General features: G+C 55.5%; 1 protein-coding gene across 1 annotated transcript; it reads left to right on the forward strand.

Moving 5' to 3' along the window:
* Positions 1-219: 219 nt before the first annotated feature.
* HS3ST2 (heparan sulfate-glucosamine 3-sulfotransferase 2) lies at positions 220-10,182 on the forward strand. The gene is made up of 2 exons (XM_052680541.1): positions 220-692; positions 9,030-10,182. Exons 1-2 carry the CDS (start codon positions 220-222, stop codon positions 9,646-9,648), a joined length of 1,092 nt encoding a protein of 363 aa, XP_052536501.1. The 3' UTR covers positions 9,649-10,182.
* The last annotated feature ends 4,693 nt before the right edge of the window (positions 10,183-14,875 follow it).

Consider the following 14,875-nt stretch of genomic DNA (forward strand, 5'->3'; position numbering starts at 1 on the left):
GCGGAGGGTGCAGCCCCCCGGGGCGGCCCGACCGAGCCGCCGCCTAGCCGCGAGCCATGCCCATGCCCGTGCCCGTGCCCGAGCGGCCCCGCCGGGAGCGCGGCGCCGGCCCCGCCGCGGGGCCCCGGGGGCAGCGGCTCGCCCCGCCGCCGCGCTGAGCCGCGCCGAGCCGCGCCGCGCCGGGCCGCGCCATGCCCGCCGGCGTGGCCCCATGGAGCCATGGCGCATAGGGCGCCCAGCGGGCGGGCCGTGGCTCCATCCCGGCGGCTGGCGCGGAGGGTGCTCTTCCTCTTTACGCTGTCGCTGTCCTGCTCCTACCTCTGCTACAGCCTCCTCTGCTGTTGCGGCGGCTCCGCCGCGCCCCGCGCCCGCTGCGCGCCCGCCCGCAGCGCCGCCGCCGCCAAGAAACTTCTGCAGAAGTCGCGGGCGTGCGGGCGGCCTCCCGCAGAGCCTCCGGGCAGCGCCGCGCCCGCCCGTCGCCCTCGGGAGCCCCCGGCCCCGCCCGCCGGCAGCGCCCCGGGCCCGGCCCGTCCGGGCAGCAAGCGGCTGCCGCAGGCCATCGTGGTGGGCGTCAAGAAGGGCGGCACCCGCGCCGTGCTGGAGTTCATCCGCGTGCACCCCGACGTGCGCGCCCTGGGCACCGAGCCCCACTTCTTCGACCGCAACTACGACCGCGGGCTGGAGTGGTACAGGTGAGCGCTGCTACGGGAACGGGAACGGCCCCGGGAGCGACGTCGCTCCGCGCTGCCCCGAGCCTCTCCCACCCCGAGCTGCCCGCCCGGCTCGGGCTCCCCGCACCTCTCTGGGCCGTGCCGGCGGTGCGGGCGACGGGCGGGGGGAATCGCGGCTCTGCGCGGAGCGGTTGCGGAGCCTTTCAACTCCCGCGCATCCCCGGGGCGAGGCTCAGCGCAGGCGGCTAGGAAGGTCCCGGCGCGGCGGCCACAGCCCGTGCCCAGCCGGTCCCTTCGCTGCAGCCCGGGCGGTGCCAACGACTCCGCCTCACCAGGGGATGCACGCACCGCTGAGAAGCGGTCTCCGAACCACGACCGCCCCGGTACTGCTGCTGTGCGCGGCGTCCCTCAAAGCCCCACTGCCGACAGCTTTTATCTCAGGGTCTGTGAGAGGGCAGAACGTCCTCCTGTGCCCCGTGTGCCTCGAGTCAGATAAGCGAGCGTGTGCCCGCGATCCCTCATAATTCGCAGAGAACAGCGAGTGCATCTCCAGGAGGAGATGGTGAGATTTTAATTTAAGTAAAGGCTTTTGTGGACTGTTTGGTGATGCTCAGAGAGGACCCACAGTCCTGGCTGCATGCTGGCTGGATCCTGCTCAGCGTGCTGCGGTGAGCACTGCGGGAGCCCTGGGCAGCTCTCAGGCAGAGCTGGGTGTTCGTGGGGCATCGGCCTCGGGAAGCGGAGTAGGCTTGGTCAGACCCAGTGCCTGTGAACGTGCAACAGGGGAGGATGCCCGGCACAGGTGGGCGGGGAGCAATGCAGCTGGCTGTGGGGCTGTGCACCCGGCTCTGCTCTCTTCCCCTTTTCCTGAGCAGAGTGATGCTCATCGGCTCCTGAAGGCATTGGGAGGCAGTGTGATGTGATGCTCCCTCTTGGCCCTTCGGGGATCCCTGTGTTTCTCTCTGTGCAGGCCAGACATGAGTCATGCCTGTGGCGTCAGGATGCTGCTTGCTGACTGCGAGTGGGTCAAAGCCACTCTGTGCATCACTGGGGTGCTGGGCTGGTCCTCCAGCATCCCTGCCCAGGGTGCCAGCCCTAACACTGCAGCAGGAGGGCTGTCAGGGGGTGCGGGCAGCCAGAATCATGAAGAGCCGTGTAACCAGAAGTGTGCTTCTCTGTGTGCAATGGTTCTGCTGGCAGGTGACTGGTGAGCTAACATGGGTGCAGGTGGAGAGCTCTGAAGCTTTTTTTACTGTCCTAAAGGAACTTCAGATTGTCTAAAAGCCATGAAGGATGATTCTGTGATACAGGCAGACAGTGACAGGAGCTGCAGCAGTTTGATTGAAGGGCCCTGGTGTAGCAGGGTGGGTGAGGAGCAGGGTCATGCTGAGCCCCAAGCTCAGTAGGAACTCTGTGTGCCTTGCATCTGGCTGGGAAGTGACACTGTCCTGGGCCTTGTAGGCCCCCTGGGTTCCAATGGGGCAGAGGAGCTCAGGACTGAGAGCCTCGCTGGCAGCGGAGGACTGAAACTCATGGTGGTGATGAGAGCATGGCTGGGTGCTGCGGGGCCTGCAGTTGTGTCTAGATCAATGGAGAGATCACATCAGGACAGCGGAGTCTCCAAATTACTTCAGATAAAACAATTAAATGACACTTCCCGGGTTTTATTACTTTTTTTTTTTTTTAATCTTACAAATGTGCCAAAACTTAAGCGCGGCGGCTGCTAATGTACAAAGTGTGGAATTGATTTTACTCCTTGCAAGTGGAGCAATTAAATGTGGAGCAGGTCTAATGCTCAGCGCGATGAGCTGCTGTCGCCCTGCCAGGAGAGCAGGGAGCAGGGGAAAGGCAGCGCTGGCACCCAGCGAGGGGTTGATGGCAGCACAGCCAGCAGCTGTCATCCATGGGAGAGAGGGGACACACTGCGACCGCTGGAGATGTGGGCTGTGTGGAAGGGTGAATGCTGTCCTATGTGAGCAGCCAGTGCTCAACCCCTCTGCTCCCCGTGCTGCCCAGGCACTGCCTCCTTAGCGGCCAACCAAACCCACCCTTGCCATTCCCAGTACCCATCAACTATTCTCATCCTCCTCATTAGCAAGAGAAACACTACAGGAAAGGTATTTTTAGCAAGATCTGTTTTAAGACAACCGAAACCAACCGGCCAGCTACTGGGGAGGATCGATTCATCACCAATTCTGGGCTCAGTGCACAATATGGAGCTTTTCCTGCTGCAGCAGTGTGCCAATAACCTTCAATATTTTCCAGAACACAGAGAAAGCAGAGTCATTTAATTTGCAGTTAACTTTGAACGGCAGGTTGGGGTGCAGCTTTCCAGGATTCCTGTGTGACCCCATGGGATGCTCCAGCACTTGTCTTTGTAGTGGTTTGTGGCAGCTGGGACTCCCAGGAACTGCCCAGCTATGGGCCATGCACCTTCCCTGGGGAGGGAGCAGAACCCCAGGTGAGAGGGAAATGCTCACGTTCCCCTGCACCTGCAGGAGGGAGCTGCAAACCCTGGCTCCTGCACTCCGCCTCACTAATTGCTCTCTGCTAATGGCCACGTTGGCTCTCACACAAATGGGAGCCCATTAGGTTTTGCCCAACGACACATACTGTTTTGTGGGCTTGACTGACAGTGCATTTTGCTAAAGTTAATTAGCAAGAAGAGAGGAAGGCAGCAAGCTTCAAGGATGCTTTGAAGTTTCCTTGACTTCAGACAGGGCCGTAGCTCAGCGGATGGGTGCATGGCCTCGCAGGGGCTGCAGCACCCCAGAGCAGAGCATAGGACTGCTGGCAAGGCACTGACCCCAATAGTGACCACAGTGCATGGGAACTTCCCCTCCAGGGTGCTGGGAAGGCACGGGAAGGTACCTCCTTGCAGAGCATTGAGTCTTCAGTGTTAATGATGCGTGTTCCCGTTCTGTCTTCCATGACCTTGTTTGTAAGCCCTGCAATTTGTTCTAACCTTCATTTCTTGGTGTGAGATTATGCTCGGATCCCAGCACGGCTGTGGGCTCCAAATCTGAGATGCAAAGGATGCTGTTGGCACCTATCAGGGGCTGCACATAGGCTGCAGTGCCCATGGGAACTGCTGTGCTGCAATGCCCCCAGCCCCCAGGTGCTGTGTGTGGCTGTATGAGGGATCCGCATGAGCTGCAGCTCCCCCAGCCCAGCAGCTCTCAGCTCAGCTCTGGGATTTGGGGCAGGGATGTTCAGGAAGAGGGGAGCTGCACGGTGCCTCTGTGCGTGACGGTCAGCAGCAGTGTGCCTTTTGGAAAAGATTGTGTTGACTTAAAGGACACCGCAAATCTCTGGAGCGTTTGAATGATTAAAAATGAATCAGCAACAAAGTTAATTACTGTGTTCACACTGCTTTTATGCATTGAAATGTCCCTCATTATCTGTCTGTGAGCACTGGTGTAAGTTCTTTGAACATAAACATTTATTAAAGGGAGCTGCTCTGTCATTAACACCCTGCGCTGCCTGGGGCTGGGCTGTGCTTTTTCTGGGTCTCCTCTCAGCACAGCACTTTCCCAGTGGGGACAGACTCCCTGAACCATACAGCTTTAGGGGATGGTGCTGAGCCCACCCCGCGGGGCTGAGCAGTGACAAAGCCCTACTGCCAGAGATCCCACAGTGCTGCCATCCGCATTCCCCACCTGGGGCCGGGGCTGTGGCTGCTCCCAGCGCCATGTCCCTGCATGAGCAGCAGCTGTTCTGGTGTCAGCTGCTGTAGGCTGTGTCCTGAAAGTCTGCTGCAATGTCACTCTGCTGGTGAGAGCTTCTTTTATCTTCCTCACACCTCAGTTTCTCGCATGCTTGACCCAGTTTTACTAAAATCTTCGTGGAGCTGTGCTAGAGCTTTCATCTACTGACACTGTTTGCAGTCCCACCATGCTTGGTATGGCACAGCATGGGGTGGCACAGCACTGCATGGCTTGGCATGGCACAGCACGGTATGATGTGACAGGGCACAGCACAGCACTTGCATCCTCCCAGCCATGGTCACCTCGCTCTGTGTCCAAGTACCATATCACAGCTACAGGTGCAGAGCCTGCACGCAGCAACACACTCAGCCCTCCCACCAGAGCCAGCACGGGGGATTTTTTTTGGCCAAATTAAACAGTTTGGTTTTGTGCCGACGAGTGGCTGAAGTCCAGGACTGTGCACACATCAGTCTGTGGCCTCCGAGGAGAGCTCTGGCTGCACCCGCCAAATCCTCTGCACACAGCGAGTGGCGGCAGCAAATATTTGCCTGGAGCTGGCAGTGCTTCGTGCAGCACTGTGCGGGCTGAAGGCAGAGCCATAACGGGATTACTGAGCACATGCTCCCCCCGTGCATGTTGATCCGCAATATCTCAATCATCTGATGAATTTTTGTACAAATTTATCCCTGGGAGAGTGTTTCACGCATGTTCAACATCAAAGCAACGTAGCCAGCAAGGGAGCGTATGTTTCTTTAATGTGGGAGTGTTGTAGGGACTGCAGGGTGCCCAAAGGCAGATTATGAGAGAATTAATAATTCAGGTCTGGGAAAGGTGCTGGAGAGAAGTTAACTCCTTCCAGGCAGGTGTTGATTCACAGGTTGGGAGAGAGCATTAATGCTTGTCTGCAGTGTACTAAAGGGCTTTAAGAATTTAGTAACTACAATAAAAATAATCTCTAATTCAAGAGGAATTAATGCTGTATCTCCAGCCAGATTAGTGCAGTGAGCAGGGGATTTGCTGGAGCTGGGGATGCCTAGCAGGTTTGATGCACATCCCTGGGTTGCACCCTGGGCAACCAGAGTGGCAGTGGGGCACCTTTGGCAGTGCAGCCCTGTGCTCTGCTGGGGAGGCTCTGCCTTCTTCCCCATGTGTCTGCAGCTGTGCAGGGCCCTGCTGTGTCCTGGGGAAGGGGCTGTCAGCTGTCCCACACTGTCAGCCAAGCAGAATGTGTGTGCAAGGAGCACTGTGCCAGGGAGGGCTGAGAAGTGCCGGGGTGACTGAAGGGCACTGGTGAGTGGATGTTGGCATCCCACAGCTAAGAGCATGGAGAGCTGCAATACCCCTGGTGATGAGATACTCCTGATGATCACTCCCAGCCTTTTTGGCAAGCACAATTAAAAGCAAATGAAGGAGAAAGCTGAAGGAATGCATTGGGAGTGGCAAAGGAGCTGCATCACTAGACAGTGCCTCCTGGAAGGAGACCCTCCGACTGCTCCCACAGCCCCAGGACCTGTCCCTGCTCCCACAGCTGATCACCAGGGCAGGTGAGGGGAACGGCTACTCTGCAGCCCACACTGCTTCAGTGAGACCATTGTGGAGCTCGCCCTGCCACGTCCGCAGACACGTCCATGCCCCGCTGCTCACTCAGCAACAGCTTTAACCTCCTGCATTTCTGCTGCGTCGCAGATTCTCTTCACCAGGACAAAGCACATCGTGCACACGCCGCCAGAGGGACAGTTCCAGTCTGGTTGCTGCAGCCCCAGGGTGCTGTGAGCAGTTATGATGGTGGCATCATCCTGGTCCCCAGGTTTGGCCATGCAAGTGAACCTCTGAACACCCAGCAGCAGCCCTGGAGCCAGCAGCATTCATGTCTCACTTATGCACATCCCGCACCTGAGAGTGCTGCAGTGAGCCTGGCCCTTCCATGTCACCAGGTTGTCACTGCACTGGCACTGGCTCTGGCAGGGGTCCGGCACTGCAACCTGCTGCATCTTTGGCTAAGGAGCACCCAGGAAGGAGCCCGCTGCACCCACAGCACCGTGCAGGTGCTGAAAGCCTTCAAACCCGAACGTGCCAGCCCTGGGCTTAAAACTATGTGACATGCTATTTGTATGCAAATAACTTTCGGAATGCAAAAGTCCAAAAATATCATTTTAAAGTCAACTGTAATTAAGTTTGCAATGCATTTCCCAGCTCCTGCAGCTCTGGGGATCCCGCCGTTAACACAAAGATGAATGTGTGGATGACATTTCTCCCCCTCGCACGGTTTTGCTGGTGATTTATTTATCTATTCGGGCTGGGTTTTGTTGTCTCAGCAGTCTCTGTTGTTCAGGAGCAGCGAACACTGGGAGTCCATTTAAAAAGAAAACAACTCCTGTCTCATTTCCGTAATTTATTATGCGGAGATTTTGTGTTTTTCATAATTGATTAGAACCTGTAATTTCATTTTTTAAATACGTGGACCTATTAGCTCACATAATGAAAGTCTAACAAGCCTGAAGATGAGCCATTAATGAAACAGCAGTTTTATGATTCTCCAACAATATATTCTAACGGCAGTTCGCTTATAAAGCTGTCCTGCACTGATTTACACCAAAACTTGTTTGTGATATGGAGATAGCAGCAGTGGTGCCTGGCACTAAATTAGCACTTCCTGACAGTCATTAAACAATGGGAATCATAATCTGGATTTATGGGGTTTGGAGCAGAGCAGTCAGAAAGGCCAATTAAGCCACGGCTGTGCTCGGGTACCTATGTAAAACATTTCTATTAATTTATGCTAGCGAATTAGTTCTCTTTCAAACAAAAGAACTGATCAAGAGCAGGTGAGGGCTGCAAGGCCAGCAGCACCATGCCTAGATGAGTCCCCTCTGGGCTGGGTCAGCTGTTAGGTTTCTGTCTGCAGCTCTCAACCAGTGCCAGGGGCTGAGGACATTGCACTGGGGACCCTGCAGTGGGTGCTGAGCTGAAGGTAACCCCCCAGAAGGTCTCTGCTTGCAGCCAGCAGGTGGGTGCATCTTTCCATGCATGCTGCAGTATGCCAGGAAGAGGCATGGCCATGCAGAGTTATCCCATGAATAAAGCAGTGCCTGTGCTCTCCAGCAGAACGGCTGCAGGCAGTGCTCTGATGTTTGCTTTCTGTGACTGCTCCTGTCCTGAGGCTTTGCTGGGCGAGCCCACACATCAATAGAGCCAACTCTATTAAGATGACTGCTGCACCAGCTCCTCCTGTGCCTCACTGCCCTGGTTCCCTTGCACTCCAGTGCAGCCACATGACTTTGCCTATTCGATTGCAGGAGCCCCAGGGACTCACAACCCCCACACTGAGCAGCTGCAGCAGGTCCCTGGTTGCAGCATGCAGGGTTTGTTGCCAGCAAAGCCTTCCTGGATGCACATCCCAGAGCTCATGGTAAAGCTCTCCCCAGGCAGCGTCTGTGCCTTACAGCTCACAACTGAATTGTAATCAGCGAGCCACTAACTTCCACTGCACAGTGGAAGAAGTAACAGATGCTTTTGAGCAATAAACATAATTGAAACATGAAGTGCCTGTGAGCACAGTGAGGCCCTTGGGGTGCACTCCCCAGTGCATGCTCAGAGCACTGGGCAGTGCTGCAGCCATCTGTGTCCAGCACCATTGTATCCTTGTTCCTTCCAAAGCCCTGAAGGTGGAAGAGAAGCTATTCTGCTCGCAGCCCAACCAAAAGGATGCCATCAGAACAGGTGTTGTCCCAGACCCCTCAGTCAGACTTTGGGTCCCCCTCTCCTCGATCCCAGCGGTGCTGCTGTTGGCAGTGCTGCCATATGCCCAGTGCTGTCACAGTGGCAGTGACCCGCAGGAGGCTTGTTCCAGCTCCTGGCACAATGCAGGCACCCTGCTCTCCTGCTGCAATGGATCTAATGGTTGACTCTGGTAGTACAAGGCCAATTTATAAATCTTTCCGTCCCATTAGATTTTATTTGATTTGGATGTTCATGCATCAAAGCAAATGATTTAATTAGCACTAAGCGGGGCTGCCTGCCCCGGCACTTCCAGCCCTGCGGCTCTGCCTTCACCCAGAGATGGGCACCAGGGCTATGTGGGGCTGCTGGGGGCCAGGCATAGGTGGGGACAGCTGTGATCCCATGGAGTGGGGCTGCACTTGGGGCTGGCACTTGGCTCACACTAGTGGTGACCAGCAGAATCATAGAGCAATGATGGCAGGGGCAATTGCAACAGTTCCAGAAGGAGCAGCTGTAATTTCTTTTGGGAATGGCAACCAGTGTAGCAATATGTGATGAATGGACTGGAGGCTCCACAGAGATTTTCTCATGGTTAATGCCATGGCAGAGGTCAAGGCAGATGGCTGCAGGGTGAACTCACACATTGCCCTGAAGCTGGTGAATTCAGCACCAGTGGAGATGGAGCCGCCACAGCTACTGCATAGCACCTCTCCAGGGCAGTGCCTTCACCTCTGTCCTTCATGGCTCTGGGCCCTTGGGGCTGAGCATCCCAGGTAGGTGCAGCCCCTGCAGGAGCTGGGAGTGGACGTGGCTGGGGCAGCCCCTGCAGTACTACAGGAGGGAGCTGTGCCCTCCTACCCTCCGGTCCTGCTGGGAAAGGACACCCTGCCAGCCTGGTTCTGCTCCTCACCACCTCATTCTCTGCTTGCAGGAGCCTGATGCCACGCACACTCGACAGCCAGATCACGGTGGAGAAGACCCCCAGCTACTTTGTCACCAAGGAAGCCCCACGGCGGATCTTCAACATGTCACGGGACACCAAGCTGATCGTGGTGGTGCGCAACCCCGTCACCCGCGCCATCTCGGACTACACACAGACGCTCTCCAAGAAGCCTGACATCCCCACCTTCGAGGGGCTGTCCTTCCGCAACCGCAGCCTGGGGCTGGTGGACACCTCCTGGAACGCCATCCGTATCGGGATGTACGCCGTGCACCTGCAGAGCTGGCTGCAGTACTTCCCCCTCTCTCAGATCCACTTTGTCAGTGGGGAGAAGCTGATCACCGACCCAGCTGGGGAGATGGGCAAGGTGCAGGACTTCCTGGGCATCCGGCGCGTCATCACAGACAAGCACTTCTACTTCAACAAGACAAAAGGCTTTCCTTGCCTGAAAAAAACAGAGAGCAACAGCTCACCGCGCTGCCTGGGCAAATCCAAGGGGAGGACTCACGTGCAGATAGACCCCGAGGTGATAGAGCAGCTTCGGGACTTTTACAGACCTTACAACATCAAGTTCTATGAAACAGTCGGGCAGGACTTCAGGTGGGAATGAGCAGCCGGGAGCAGAGCTGCGGTGACATGAGCTGCAGTCTTCCATGGAGCAATGGGGGGGCAGGGCCAGGACCTGCACAGCCCCATTCTTCCTGCAGCCGCAGCATGGCAGGAGGGGGCCAGGCTGCTGCAGGGTGAGCAGCGACAGGACCACAGTGCCCGCAGGTGTCACAGGTGCTGCCATCCAATGCACAGCTGTGGAGTCCTGTGTGTCGGTGCTGTGGTGATGGCCCCACTTCCAGGGTAGGTCCCTCCCCAGCAACCCAAAGGGACCCGGGGCACCTGGAACAGAGGATGTACCCAGGGCAGGCAGGGCTCTGCTGCCCACTGCCTTCTGTCCCTGCAGAGCAGTGTGGCTATCAAGAGGGTGAGATGTATCTGCTTGAAACAAAACGTCTTTGAAACGTGTTGTACCAATATTTTGTCCTGTGAATAAAGCACAGAATCCTGCTGTTACGGGTACTTTAGTGGCACTAGTGTCCTTGTTCAGCATGTGATCCCTTGTGTAAATAAAAGAGGCTATCACCGGTCCTTACGCATGGGCTTTTCTTAGGGCAACCTCCTCTGTGTTTGGGGCAGCCCCGTGGCATCCTGCTCCCAGCTGTGGCGCTGGGCTGCCGGTGCTGCAGGCAGAGACCCAGGGACAGCACAAGAGGGAGGGAGGAGGCCCTGCAGAGCGTGGCATGGGGCTCAGCTGCTCCAGTCATGACACCAGGAATGACACTGACATGGCTGGGCACAACGGGGCAAATCTGTGCTGTGGTTGTGCACTCACAGTCCTGTCCCATCCTGCAGTACTCCATCTCAGCAGGCTATTAGCAGTCACAGTAACAAGCACCACTGGTCGTGCATATCAACAGCAGCTCTTGCTGGAGAGATGTTATCTGCCTTTCTGAGTGTTGGACTGTTTGAATCATCTATTGATTTTCTCAGTAAATCTCAGGCGTTTCTGTCAAAGGTTGCAATTTACCACTAGCATCTAAATCCCAGCTAGAACCCGAGCTGCAGCCTGCCCTGCCTGCAGGCAGCCCTGTGCCCATAGAACCATACATAGCATCATGGAAACGTTAAGGTTGGAAAAGGCCTCTGGGATCACCAAGCCCAACCCCACCCCTCCCACCATGCCCCCCAGCTGTGTACCTCAGTGCACATCTCCACGGTTCTTGAACACCTCCAGAGATGGTGACTCCACCACCTCCCTGGGCAGCGTGTGCCAGTGCTGGACTGCTCTTCCTGAGCCTTCCTAGGGCTGATTCCTGCGCAAAGAACTCTGATCTTGGAGGTAATTCATGGCCATCTTACAGCACCCTCCCTACATCCCTCCCACCATTGCCCAGCAGCAGCTGCAGGAGCTGGGGAGCACCCAGCAGTGTGGCCCCAGGGACAGCTGTGGGCAGGCGGTGGCCAAGGGGAGATTATCAGGAAGATGGGATATCTTCTCATATGATTTTTTCCTTTAAAGGAAAAAAAAAAAAAGCATTCACAGCAAGACTCACAAATCCCAGGCTTGCAGTGAAAAAACCATTTCCAATCCACTCCAAGGAAGCAGAAGGTACTGGGCTAGGTTGATCCCCCCAGCAGTACCGTATTAGTGGGAAATTAGAGCTGGAGGCTGGGGAAACCACAGCAATATCAAACAATTACTCTACATTTGTTCTTACAAATGTAGGGAGCAGAAATGGGCTTGCATCAAGTATTAAATTTCCAAGAGGTAGGCAAATGAGGGCTCAGGAAGGGCTGTGCTGACCATGCTAATCATGTTGGAAGCTCCTAAAACAAGGCTTAAAAGGCATTCAAGCAGGCAACCTGTGCACGGCAATGCCAGTGCTGTGCAGAGGAGCTGCAGGAGGGAGCTGGGTGCCACAGCAGGTGCCATCATAGAGCTGTGTCCCCCCAAGCTCCCAAATGCCACTGGGTCCTGAGCATACAGCACAGAGCCCTCTGGTGCACAGCACGATTTCAAGCAGCCCGGATTAGAGGAACTAATCCCCTCCCAGTGGCTAAATCAGCCCAAAGCCCTGGCTTAGTGAGTGCTGGGAGCGCTGTAAGCACATGCAGAGTCAGGGAGGAGGAGATGCATGGGGGTTGGGGCTCCCATCCATCCTATGCAGCAGCAGGCAGCAGGGTTGGAGCCCTGCAAGGCTGGTTACAGTGTGGGGTGGTGCTGGGCCCACATCCATACAGGAGGGGCAGTCAGTGCCAATGGCACCGAAGAGAGGGACGTGCAGGGCAGCCCGAGGTAATTGGCTTTGTCAGATGTATTTCCTGTGCTGTACAGCTGTGGTCCTGAGCAGCATCCATGTGATTAAACGGTCATAATAGGTGGTAGGAAAAAGCTTTAGGAGTGAACTTGATAAGCCAGCATGTAAATCATAACAGCCGCTGTATAATTTTTATGGGTATGCCTTTCCTGTCCCCTATGCTTTGGTTAAGGGCGGCAGAATGCTGTGCTGCAGAGTGCATCAAGGCTTGATGGAAACGTCCACAGACAGAATGGCACAGCAACCTTTGGGTGACTCGGTTAACATGCGTGCCAAGTTCAGAGCACTGCGTCCAGCTGCACGCGAGGAGGGATCAGGCTGCAGCCATGGATGTCAGCACTCACGTTCAGTGCACAGTGAGACTGCACAGCCCCTGTAGTACAGCTCAGGACGGGTTCTCCTGGGGCAGGAGGGCGCCTGTTCCCTCCGTGCTGCTGCAGGACCAGGGCCGTGTACCCTTGTAAGGCTGCAGGGCTCAGGACACTGCCACAGCCCCCCAGTGCTGCAGCCCTGCAGCCATTGCGTGCTCTGTGTTGTGATCGGATCACTCAGGCTTGAAGTCCCTTGAGTGGCTGTTTAATATTTATCAGCTCATAAATACTTAAACGTAATGAATGTGACTTAAGTGGTCCCCAGTACTGTTTATGCTGAAGAGCTCTTGAGCCACGCTGGGTCGGAGGAAAACTGTCTTCTCATGGCAAGACCCCAACGAAGGCAGGAAGGTGGCTATGAGTGTGCAGCTGCAGGCACAGGGCTGTGGGCACTCGGCTGCTCTGCTCTCCTGTTGTAGTGCTGCTCAGTGGCACCAGAGGTTGGAGTGTCCCAGCCATGAGCACCACGTTGCACCACCCAGCTCTGGGCTGCGTGTTGAATGACACCGCAGTATTTTCAGTTGCTTGAGAAGCATCGCTTGTCTCTCAGACTGAAGTGGGATCACGTATCCGTAAGTGGTGAGAAAATTTCATTAACTTCTTCTTAATTAATATAGTTCACCTTCACTGCTGGCTCCGTGTTTATTGGCTGCAGCAGGGAGCAGGAGCCAAGTGAGAGCCTTAGAGCCAGGGGGAACCTCAGCCACATCCGTCTCCCTCTGGGAGCTCTGTGGCCATGGGTTGCTGCTGGGCCAGGCGGATGGACCCAATGATGGACAGAGCCACGGTCAGAACCACAGACAGACTCACGGACAGACCTGCTGCTCTCTTCCTATTGCAGAAGTCAATCGGATTTCTATTTTATGTGAGCCAGTAAAGTATAGTGTATAAACTGACCACGCTCCTTTGAAGCTCAGACCTTCTGAGGAGTTCTGTTCACTTAGGAACCACGTCCACTCCATCCCTGGGTCAGTCCACAGCCCCTCCTGCAATGCCCTCAGGAATTACCCTGCAGGATGTCAGCTCCAGGTCCCATCGCGCTTTCCAGTCCCCCTGTGCTCTGTTCTCAGCACACAGTGCTTGCCCAAAGCCCGGTACTGACTGCTTCCACTCCTACCCACCTGTGTCTCTAAACTGAATTACACAGAGTTCTAACGACCTTTTTCTCCACCCAAGAGGAGCCGGGCAGCAAATAAATGTGCTCATTAACAGGAACCTCTAACCCCTTGGAAATCATTAACACTCAGGCAAGAGTTGGGATGGCAATGCATTCAAGTAGGTCAGGATTCCTTCTCCGTATTTTACCAGGCTGCAGCAGCCAACAGCAGTGTGCTGTCAGAGCATTCCTGCACGGTGCCACCATCTCCAGTGGTACCACCATCCCCATCAATACCAGAGCAGAGCCAGGTGAGCCCCCAGAGGCACAGCCACAATGACATAAGCACCTCCTGCCACTCCGCACACCAATGGGCACAGTTAATTCACTTTGAAGGTTCTCCAAGTTCTTCCACAAGCTCTGTTCCATGCTCCATTGAACAAGAGCATGTGAAAATGGGAGGATGTGATGGTATCAATACTGCACTGAAGTCTGGGCATCGCTGCATTATTCGTCACCTGACAGCTAATTAGCCAGATGCCCAATTAGGACCGCTCCCTGCAGCCAGGGCACTGCCATGCTGAGCCAGTGGTCGACGCTGAGCTCAGCGACGGCTGTGAATGCTCCCAGCAAAAGCATTTCAGCACAATGCTGTGCCTCATCCCCTGCAAAGAAACCATCTCCAAAGGCACAGGTGGCAGTGCAAAGCCATGGTGCTGGTCCCAGCCCACCCACCCAACAGCAGCTGCATGGCACCAGGGGCACAGGAACAGAGGTGATGGCAGTGCTGCTCTCTGCAGCCCGTGTGATGGCAGCAGTGATGGCAGCCATACCCGCATGCTGCAGTGCTGGCGATAAGGATGGCTCAGGTACAAATATTTACCTAGAGATTGACTGGATTCAGCTGAGTTCATTCCTATTAGAGGGTCTGTTAGTAATTATCTGAATATGCGTGATTACCTGGGGACCTATAATCTGCCACAGTAATGAGTTCAATGGCTGATGTGGCATAACAAACAGGAGGGGGAGGGGGCAGGCATTGCGGCAGGGGCACGGCAGGGCCCAAGGACAGTGGGGGCACGGAGCTGGGAGGCACAGGGTCTCCCAGCAGCAGAGAAGGACGAGCCTCGCTCCATCCCTTGGTATCACACATCATCTCCCCCTGCTTCTCCTGGGATGGGGCCACAGACCGTCCCCTCCTCCCCCAGCAGCCCTCAGCCTCCCCCGCCCTCTCAGCAGTGCTGGGTTCTTGTGGATCCAAACACTTTATTGAAGAAATAATGATCTGAGAGCGCAGATAATCTCCGTCCCATCTCTGCCTGCTGCAGTGCTGCCATGTGCTATCACCATGTTTAGTTACGGCACTGTTGTGAGAGCAATGCAGTCATTAAGCTCTAATTTCTAAAACAAAGATAAAATTACGTGATTAAGATCTAATTAAACCCTAACTACCAGCGCCATGAATCACTCCAGCACACAGTTTAATGGATGTCTTTTGAA

This window comes from Tympanuchus pallidicinctus, unplaced genomic scaffold, assembly GCF_026119805.1.
Source record: "Tympanuchus pallidicinctus isolate F22 unplaced genomic scaffold, pur_lepc_1.0 scaffold18, whole genome shotgun sequence".
NCBI lineage: Eukaryota > Metazoa > Chordata > Aves > Galliformes > Phasianidae > Tympanuchus > Tympanuchus pallidicinctus.